Consider the following 11016-nt stretch of genomic DNA (forward strand, 5'->3'; position numbering starts at 1 on the left):
TGTTGTTTCCTCTATGATTTTTCATTGAAGCCATGTAAGCTATATATTCCTTTTCTGCTCTTTCTGTAATTCATCATGATATGCTATTCTTTAAACAATGACTCATTCTCAATTAATGAAGATTCCTGCATTTACCTATATTAAGACTTACTTTTTGGACCTTAAATACTATCTATTAATCTTAAAAATTTGTTTTTCACATAGCACATTATTATACTCATTATTAACCCGCCATTACTGGAAAAAGTTGTTTTCACTTTAGCACTGTTTTGTGCTAAAGTGATTAGCCATAATTAGACCTTCTGACCTCACTTTATTTCACTGAGTTTGCTGGGAAAACGCTCTTTTACTGTTATTAATATCCATGCGATATTTATCATCATAAACATTATAATTATTATAATGATATTGACATTTCTAACAATATACGATACCAGAAAATATTTTCCAAAAATCAAGGAAAAGGGTATAAAGGTGAGATAGGTAGTAATAATTGGCTCACTGGTGACTTAGTACTTGTGGAGCCATCTGTGTCTAAATATAAATAATAAACTAAGTTCACAATGGCCATGGCATCAGACTATGCTGCTATGTTTTAGATTTCAAATTCTATCTGACGCAAAATCATGGAAATGCAATATTTCCTATTTCACCTTGAATTTAAAATAAACAAAAGTTTTATTCATATTTGGATTTTTTATTAAATTAGCCAGTTCAGTGCTGTTCATATTTCATATATCATTTAGAGACTACAGTGATTTGAAATGGGTGGAAACTGTTTTGCATAACATGAAAAAGTCTGTTCTCTTTCTGTTTTTCTAAGTAATTGGCTGCCTTTCAGGACTTCATTAAATACTATGATATAACAACAAGAATTAGTTGCTAATTTTCTATGTTTAGCTTTCCTTCTTGAGTTGAGTATCCAGTACAAGCCAATCAAAATAAAGGTAATAAACAGTGAATCCAGACTGCACAGGCAATACACAATCACTTTGTATCAAAAGTCAAGGATATATATCTTTCATCCCCCCAATCCCTTGCTTGTTGTTGACCTGAGGGGGCTTAGGAGGGAGGCTGAGACCCAATGTAGGGGGATCACCCCTGCCTTGGACCTCAGCCCTTGTCATAATGCTGTGAGACTTTTGTCTAGCACATGTTTCTTTAGATCATTAACCATTCTGGAAATCCTCAAACTTCTTAGCCAGGGGGGCTTTGCCCCCTAGCCCTACCCTATCACTATATTTTGAATATGCCACTAATGACCTTAGATATTGTCACAGCAGAAAATGTTCAATAAATAAATAAAATGTATCTTTCATCATATGATATGAAACTTAATCTGGAACACTTTGTATCCCTGAAACACTTCATATCCTATATTCTAAAGGAGGAGACTAATGTATCAATAAAGACATGGAACTGCAAATCTGATCTTTATTAGCATTACCAACAATGTGGCCCTGGTTCATTTGTGTACAAGTTCCTATAACAGTATCTTTATACAACTTCTCTACAGGCACGTTGTCTTAACATTAGGCATATAGTCAGTAAAATGTGAGAAAGACAAGAGATAAAGTGGAAAGTAACAGTCTTGATGGCAACACTGATAAGGTCTCTGGACTTTTTCTTTGTAATATTTCTACTGTATACTGTCTGAAAGGTCTGCAGTTATGTGTCCACTACTGCTAAAATAACTCGGCAAATGTGATGTAACGTAAATTCCTTAAATAAAATGAACAAGTCGGAAAAGGTATGATGTATGTTCTGGCAACTTGAAGAAATGATATTTCAATGGTTTGCATGGAATAATGGAAGAAAGAGAGAGTAAGTTTAGACAGTACATACAGAAATATCTGGTGAGCCAATAATACATGCATTAAATATCATTGACAAAAATAAAATGGATTACTGGATGTGAGCATGAAAACATTCAAATTTCTTAACAAAAAATATTGATTCATAAATTAAAAGCTAAACATTAAAGTACAGTCATTCTGGCATCATTTTAAAGTGCCAGGCTTTGTTTTTATAACAGGCAGGAACTGGGCTTTTTACACCATTTTGCAGCCACCTCTTTTATCTCATAGCAAACCTAAGCAAATGTACACATACCATCCGATCTCACAAACTGTACAAAAAAACTTAGGTCATATTAAGAACTCTTAGGGTATTACAAACTTGTAACATTTTCCCTTGGAAATTCTATAAAAATGCAATATAAAGGGCAACAATCTACACTGTTATATCATTAGCATACATGTCCATATTCATCTGTGTTCCTTCATGCAGTTTGTTCCAGCTCAAATTCTACACACTATATTGCAACTCATATTGAACTTAAGGGATTCCAATTCCAGCAAAATATTTTGCTGGTCTGAAATTTGGTGTCTTCTAAGTACTATTGTTAATTTTTTTCAGTAGCAAATATATGCACAAGCAATTTCATTTAGAATTTTTAAGAGATTCTTTCTAGTATTAATGTGCAACCTAGATGATGCATACACAGCCAGTCAGTAGAGGTTTACGATATTTCATGGTGTACTGCAAAACTACTCTCCTTTAATAAATCTTTTAACATATGAAAAAATAATTGTAAGCTATAAGAAAATCATCTACAATCATCCAGTAGTATAAGAAGATAATCTTTGTACTAATGAGTTAAAATATAAGATTTCTCAAAATAAGTATAGCTCTATATTGAACTAAAATACAAAACAATCATAAAATGAAATATAATCTTTAGTTACATGTACTAAATATTTACAAAGAGGCTATCAAACAAATAGTTACCACGGTACTTTCCTTGTTAATAATTTTCAGCTTTTAAATTTAGCAGATTTCTTTTTTTTTTCAAAATTTTAGATTCCACTATCCTACTTATTGTCTCTGAATATTTTATCTCCCTTTTCTGTTATCCTTTGCACTTATTCTATATTCACCATTCTCAAAGCTAAAAGATACTAAATATCACCTATTTCACAACACCAATTGAATGATATCTTAAATTAAGGAACTTGGTAAACTTTGGCTTTTTAACCAATAAATAATAATAAATAAAACAGCTTATGGGAATTAAGTAAACTTGAAAATTACAGGCACTTTTCTTTTGGTTTATCTTTTCTCTTCAATGTTGGTTTGATTTCATAGCCTCATTTCTTTGTCAATCAAAGGGACACACTTTATCCGTGCACATTTTGAAAACCGTAACATCAGTTTCAAGACCAAGAGTTGCGTACCTTTTGTGTTGTCTCTCTGTCCCCAAGTAAATCCATTTTCTCCCATTCTTTTCGTCTTGCTAATGTTGCCGTCAAAATCCACTGCCAGAAGTGAAATCAATTTACTGATAATGATAATTATCGAGTTCATCTATGGTAAGAGAGAAAATAAGAGAAAGAAAATTATGCAAATTTGCTCAACTTCTTTTTTCTTTACTTGTGTCACAAGCAATGATTTCTTAAGAAGAAAAAAGTCTATATTTGAAAAGGATAGAGTTAAAAAAAAATCAAGACAAGTATGTGACGTAGCCAAAGTAGAAGAATGAAAAGAGATCAATAATAAAAAAACATGGTAAAGATAACTATATTACTGAATGATCCATGCATTGTTCAAGATAACATGCAATACCACAGGATAAATAAAATACCATGCCAGTATTGAAAAAATAAAAAATTATATCAAATAAAAATATTCAAATTTACAAATGTAAAAAAAAAGAGAGAGAGTGAGAGAAAAGAACCAGTACTTAATTATAAGCTTTATATTATGTTCCCCAACAGATGAGTAATAAAAAATAATGGTATAGAATAAAACACCAAGGGACTTGATCACAACAAATGACAAAAAGGAAAAAAAACATCAAAATACCAAGCTTCATTTTACATCTTGTTACAAGAAGACATCTCACACCTGACAATCTTCTAAAAACTCTCATCATACACAGGTCAGATCTACAGATTGAATTGCTAGATACAATGTGATACAAACTGAATTCATGTACTTGCTAAAATCCCTACTTTACAATGACCTCTTTGTGTGTGTGTACATTGGGCTATCTAAATGATATCTAACAATTCATTCTTGTAATTCCTGACACACAACACCTTTCCAACCACAATTCTTAAGCCGAGGGGAAAAAACTGCACCCTTGCATGACAGCAACAGCACAAACTGGAAAGCTGCACTGGGGAAAATAATGTACTTGTGTAGTTTAAAAAAAATAAATAAGAAATAAAAAGAAGAGCAAAATCTGCTTGCAGTATGGCACCTGAAACTTTACTGCAATTCCTTTTTTGTGGGTTGCAAAGGAGTTATATTATCCTTACTATCATCATTATCACCATAACCATTACTAATATCAAACACTAATATCACTATCATTCTTCTTCTCTGTATTTGCTCCCTTTCTACTTCAGTGATTAGTCTACAAATGAAGCCTCAATAATAAATTAAGTTGTGTGGGAATTACCAAATACTGACGTCAGACATCTTCTTGCAACAGAGAAAGAAAAATACCTATTGTTAATATTACTTCCTTTTTTTTGTGAATCATAAGCTTATATAAAATGTTTTCCTGTGCACATAATACATTTTCTTTATATTAATGAGATTATAAATTTCACATACATCTTTCTGACTTCTAACTAAAACTAAACTTCAAAAGAGAGTAAGAACCAAGTTAAACATAGCACAAAATGTATATGCTTGCTTCCTTTTCATGTAAACCGACGTTCCATTTAAAGGGAAAATAATCACACATAATTTGAAGAACAGCTGCTTGACTTACATAGTAAATATTCCCCATCTCAACATACCTATTTACGAAATGAGATATAAATAACAGCATTCCAAAGAATAAAATGCTACTAAATAACACAGCAGTTCAGCGAGGGCCTGCAGTAATGTTCTCAGATCCTAATGTAAATCACAATACAGTATTTCCTTTGATTTCACCAACCCACACAAGCTGAATTAATCATAAACACCTCCAAAGAAAGCTACCAAAAATTCACCTCCATTATCATTAGCCAAGCAGGGGGAAATGTGGGGTGAGTATGTGTGTAGCATGAAGTCCTCCCCATCTAAACTTGGGAGTTCTCTCTCTAATCACAATCTTAAGGTCACATTGGAGAGTACAGGGGTGTATTCATCACTTTATCTCATTACAAAAATTATTATTAATAGGAAGAACCACCCACACCCTGCTTGGCTTTGCAATCATAGAGTTCTTAGTAATTCATCTATTAAGGATGGCCAAAAGTTTTCACTTATGGTTAAAACACAAATCAATTTTAGCTTCTTATACCCAGTTGTGTGAATCAATCTATAAAATCACAAAATCACATTTAAAAAATTACCAGAATCCATGGGTGGAAAATGGAAAAGGACTTGACCATCATCTGTTGGAAACACTTTCTTAAGATGTCTTGTCTTCTTACTAAAAGTCTACTGTTGACTATTAAATGTTCCTCTCTACATCCGATTATCTACAAATGTGTATGAAATCTCCTTGCCACTGCTTTCACGCTACTTGTATTTTTTTTTTCTTTTTTAACAATAGCTTAACACCAGTTAGCATGATATATGGGAGGAAAATTTAAGGGCAATATAGTCTGAGAGAAACAGTTGAAGTTGATATTGTTATTCATGAAAGCTGGCTATATGAAAGCAGCAAGGCCTTGTATAGGTAAACATGATGGCTGGTTTTAACAACAGACACTCTCGAGATATTAACCACCAACAACACTCCTGTGAAGGGTGTTGCGTTTAGTGATAGTGGGAGGGAAGAATGAAGGGGAGGAAAGGAAGGAAAAAGGAGGGAGGGAAAGAGTGGAAAGGGGAGAGTGAGGAGGGGATGTGATAAGGAGATGAAGGGATTTGGAGGGGAGGAAAAAATGAAGATAGAAGGGAGGCAGGGGAGGTACAAGGGCAGGGAGAAAGGGAGGGTAAGAGGAAGGAAGAGGGTTTGGAAGAAAGCTAGAGACAGAGGAAGGGAGGGAGAGAAGGAAGGAAAAGGAGAAGGGACAGAGGGAAAAGGCAAGACTGAAAGGAAAGGAAGGAGGAAGGAAAAGAGGGTGCAAATGCTTTGGGGACAAGGATCTGGACTTATCTGGAGAGTGAGTGATTAAGTAAGTGAGCAGCTAAGTGTTACAGTCATACAAGCGAATGAGTATCTGAGAGTGGAGTGCTTACAGTATACTTGAATAAATTAGAATATAGGAGGGAGAGAACAGGAAGAAAAGGAGGAGAGGGAGAAGAGGAAGAACAAGAAGGAGAGAGAGGGAGAGACGGAGAAGGAGAGAAGGAGAGAGGGAGATAGGAGAGGGGAGGGAGGGAGGGAGGGAGGGAGGGAGGGAGGAAGGAAGGAAGGAAGGAAGGAAGGAAGGAAGGAAGGAAGGAAGGAAGGAAGGAAGGGAAGGAGGAAGGGAGGGAGGAAGGGAGAGAGAGAGAGAGAGAGAGAGAGAGAGAGAGAGAGAGAGAGAGAGAGAGAGAGAGAGAGAGAGAGAGAGAGAGAGAGAGAGATTGGGTGAGAGTGCATGTACAGTGTGAGTGAATGAGTGAGTGAGTGAGTGAGTGAGTGAGTGAGTGAGTGAGTGAGTGAGTGAGAGTGAGAGTGAGAGTGAGAGTGAGAGTGAGAGTGAGTGAGAACGAGAGTGAGTGAGTGAGAGTGAGAGTGTGTGAGTGAGAGTGTGTGAGTGAGAGTGTGTGAGTGAGAGTGTGTGAGTGAGAGTGTGTGAGTGAGAGTGTGTATGTGTGCGTGTCGTGTGCGTGTGCGTGTGCGTGTGCATGTGCGTGTGCATGTGCGTGTGCATGTGCGTGTGCATGTGCGTGTGCATGTGCGTGTGTATGTGCGTGTGCATGTGCGTGAGCATGAATTTTTGTGTTTGTGCTCGCGTTTGCATGTGCGTGTTCGTGTGCATGCAAGTGTGCATTTCTGTGGATGTGCATGAATTTTAATGAAAAAATAAAAATAAAAACGTATTTATATAGATATATATGTTGCATGAGCATGTCGGCATATATGACTCAAGTTGGCCAATCAACCTGTCATCTGTTGTTGAGTATTCATGAGATGTGGAGAGGGAGAGGAGGGAGAAGAGGGAGAAGAGGGAGAGGAGGGGAAGGGCATTAGGCATGGGTGCAGGGTTACTGGAAGGAGAGGGCATCAGGTGTGCTACAATGAGATCATTCCACAAAAGGTTTTGTGTTCCAGACATGCACCCACCCCCCTTAAAAAAAAAAAATAAATAAATAAAATAAAACAATAACGGGAATGTCTGTAAATTGGAGCTTACTTCGTCGAGCTTTTGGCCACAGTGCACCCTAAAGTTTCGCCTTTGCCGAGTGTGTGTGACAAGTTTAAGGCAAGGTTTACGGGGAGGGTGGGTGATGGGAGAGAGGGTTGGGGGTGATACGACTGAGAGAGGGGGGGTGGGGGGAACCATGAGACTCCAATCTAAATACCTGTTAATAAAATATCTTCCCATTAATCCTCACACCAAAGAGGAACATCAGACACCCAGACCTTTTTAAAATCCTTTTCTTTCAAAAATGGGAGATTGAAAAGGGGACAGGAGGAGGGGGGGGGGGGAGTAACAAGAATCCTAACCCCCTCCCGTTGAACGGAAAAAAAAAAAAAAAAAAAAAAAGGAATTGTAAATACTCTCTATTTCAAAGCATCACAGAGGCATTGGTGGGGGGCTATTTGACTGTTTATTCTGAAGAAAGTGGGGGGTTATCGCTCATAGATAAGACCATAACCCCAAAACACACACATCATTATTATATTCATTATAAGCACGTGTTATAAAATGGCCCTGAGTGTCAAATCACCAAAATAAAAAAAAAGAAAAAAGAAAAAAAGAGATAAAAAAAGGACAACGCAATCTCCAACCCTTGAGCCTAGCAGGACGTTCCAAGGCCAGGGAATCACCTCCCTGCCCCAAAAGCGACCCACATATCTGCCCCAAGACTGGACATTGGTCAACAATTCTTTACATCCGAGTGGGAAGGTGTTTCGCTCTCACTCGTGGCAGAAGAAGCGGCAGTATCGCCAGCCAGCCCCCCTTTTGGCCCTGAATTGAGACGCATTTTGAGAGAGGAGCTATGTGACATTCATCTATGATACGTTATTTTGAGTGGATAGTGTGTGCAATATTAGGGCTGTGATTTTCTAAACAGGGTGAGAGAAAAATAATAATAATAATTAAAAATTTAAAATTTCTTCACCAACCTCATTCAAAATATACAAATCCAAAATTGAACTATATTGAAAAAAATATATATATATAAATAAACATTTTTAATCCTAGTATGCTCTACCCAAGTTTAAATAATTTTTCTTCTTTTCTGGTCTTTTTTTGAAAGTAATACATATATATCTAGCTCTTCTCATGAATCTATTTCCTCAACCTTCCCAACCTTAAAGACATATTAACTTATAATGCATAGATAAGTATTTCTTTGAGTCGTCATCATCATCACCTCTCAAGCTATCACACTCCACCTCAAGAATACGCCTCACGCAAGGGCACCTAAGGTTTATTCAAATATGAGAGAGGCGGCAGCATACGACACGGAAGAATCAGATGAAGTGTAGCATTGCGAAGACTGGGCATATTGCAGAAATTTGAGCAACATGCGGTGGCCATTGCTTGTCTTTTGGAGAGTTGCAACCGCCTGGGAAATGAACAACTTGATTATAGCATCATATATATACATGTCACTTTTTTAAATATCTATGATGAATTAATTATGCCAGCTGCTAACCAAACACCTCTAAGTGATTCACTATCATTTTCCATAAAAAATACTGATAAGCAAAAACTATGATAAAATAAATTATAAGTACATAACATAAACATAATATAATCAGCAAAAATGTGATTTTTCAGCCTCCTTAGGAAGATCTATTTTGTTTTTTACTGTCTAATGAAAAACTTGGCAAATTCAAAACATCTCATCAATTAATCCACTCATATTACATAGAGGGTTTATTTCACCTTTGTGTATGAATTAGTTTGTCTTCACATATAAAAAGACTTATACATTATTCAATCTCAAAACCTGTTTTAATCCACTCACATTGAGCAAGACGCCAATAGGATGGCGGCCACAGATGGTGTTGCCGTACTTTTTCAGGTACTCGGTAAAGGCACTCGGGTTTAAAGTCTCAATCAAGTTCATCCCCTGCTTGTCGAGCTTCTGTATCGACTGCCAGATCTCCCCGACAGAGCGGTCGTAGTAGGTGTAACGGAAGCGCTGACCCCAGTGGCAGAAGTCAGAGGAGATCACAAATAAGCTCTAGGGATTAAAAACCAAGATTAATAAAATAGCTGACGTGAGTATTTTTACTGTTTGTGTTCAAATGCACCAGCTTAAAAACATACTGAATAATCACATTTTGGTTTATATCTCAGGGACTGATCACAGTTTATATTATAAGAAAAGTATTGAGCATTGTTCAAGTAACCAAGAATGCAATTCTAGGTTACATCACAACATAACTCAGCTAAAGTCCAATTGTAATCTATACTGAAAAAATTACAACAAACTGCAAAACCATCACCACCAACCATTAACCCAAGAGACATAACCTTGAGCATTACCTGAGGGTCTGCAAGGTAGGGCGCAAGCAGCCTCCCATAGTGTACTTCTCGCTCCGGCGTGAGTGACCCAACTAGGATGGGGACAATGGTGAACTGGTCCCGGAAACTGCCAAGACAACAGATTTATTCTTAAAAAAATATATTTCAAAATTCAGTTTACTACTTAATTTCCTTCACTAACCAAACTACATATCACAGGAATACAGAATATTTGTATTTCCAAAACTAATCATCAGATCAAATGTTTTTGTCTATGAAAAAGGGAAAAGAAAGAAAACCAGACATTAAGTTCTAGTTCAACAAGATAAGAACAATGAATGCAAAATGATCCCATAATTCTCACTAGTTAACCAATTCATGAAGTGCAAAAATTTCTATGAAAGTTCAGCAAAGTCAGGGTGCACTCAGTGCCTGGGTGATTGTTTGGCTCACAACCAGGCTCGTGAGCCATCATCCCAGCCACCAGACAAAGGACTCAACCCATGGTCATGGATCACCCAGCATCTGGGATTTTTTGTCATGATGTGACAGCATGTCATCCACAATGAATGAGATATGTGAAAGAGATGAACATTCAGCTTAGAATATGGAACTAATAACATTACTTGCAGCACATGCATTAAAATAAGTCTTTCATTAGATAAAATTATGATGAAACTTAGTAAGAATTTTACAAGTATTCTTGAGTTACCAAGCCCTGTACTTGAGCACTTACTCTTCCATAACCTTCGCTATGTAGGGCAAGTGCATTTCAATGCTGTGCTCGTCCTCATCTGCTGATACACTCATCGTCTCAAAGTGGCCTGTCTGATACAATTCATTGTACACTGCAATATAAAATGCCAACTTTCAGTTATTTTTATTACTTACATGATCATATTATTTAGATGTTATTTTGCATAGGAAGAACATACCATCTTTAAATAAAATATTTCTTGACCAACAATAATGGGAATCAAGTTCATATTCTGAATACAGAAAAATATAAGAATAAAGGCTTCTCTGTAAAGCACACACATACACACATTTGCATGAAAAAAAGGCTCTACTAGTTTCTGTGAACATAATCCACAGATAAAAACTTCACACATTAACATATCAAAAACACCGGGCGGAAGGCAATGGCAAACCACCGCTCTAAATTGCTAAGAAAAAATCATGGAAGCCCATGATCGTCAAGGCCACAGTGGCCGAATGGTTAGAGCGTCGGACTCAAGACTGTCATGACGGCAATCTGAATTTGAGGGTTCGAGTCACCGACCGTCACGTTGTTCCCTTGGGCAAGGAACTTCACCTTGATTGCCTACCTAGCTACTGGGTGGCCAAGCCAGCCCAAGTCAAGTGCTGGTCCCAAGCCCAGATAAATAGAGAGAATGATTACCTAAAAGGTACCACCGGCACTCTCCGTGGA

At 36.8% G+C, this 11016-nt stretch overlaps 1 protein-coding gene across 2 annotated transcripts in view; it reads right to left on the bottom strand.

Moving 5' to 3' along the window:
* Positions 1–1420: 1420 nt before the first annotated feature.
* The window catches only part of LOC119598210 (protein MEMO1-like), a 16450-nt gene continuing 6854 nt past the window's right edge, over positions 1421–11016 (bottom strand). Inside the window, exons 5-9 of one of the 2 annotated variants that reach the window (XR_005230949.1) lie at positions 10321–10432; positions 9606–9711; positions 9082–9300; positions 8482–8676; positions 1421–3317 (exon numbers count right to left, since the gene is read on the bottom strand). Coding sequence is in view for 1 of the 2 variants with exons in the window: in XM_037947838.1 (XP_037803766.1) it covers positions 8539–8676; positions 9082–9300; positions 9606–9711; positions 10321–10432 (575 nt within the window). In the remaining variant the exon portion in view is untranslated. Of the gene's footprint in view, positions 3318–7626; positions 8677–9081; positions 9301–9605; positions 9712–10320; positions 10433–11016 lie in introns of those variants that run through there. The other variant, XM_037947838.1, reaches the window with a different exon arrangement.

The sequence above is a fragment of the Penaeus monodon genome, chromosome 41 (assembly GCF_015228065.2).
Source record: "Penaeus monodon isolate SGIC_2016 chromosome 41, NSTDA_Pmon_1, whole genome shotgun sequence".
NCBI lineage: Eukaryota > Metazoa > Arthropoda > Malacostraca > Decapoda > Penaeidae > Penaeus > Penaeus monodon.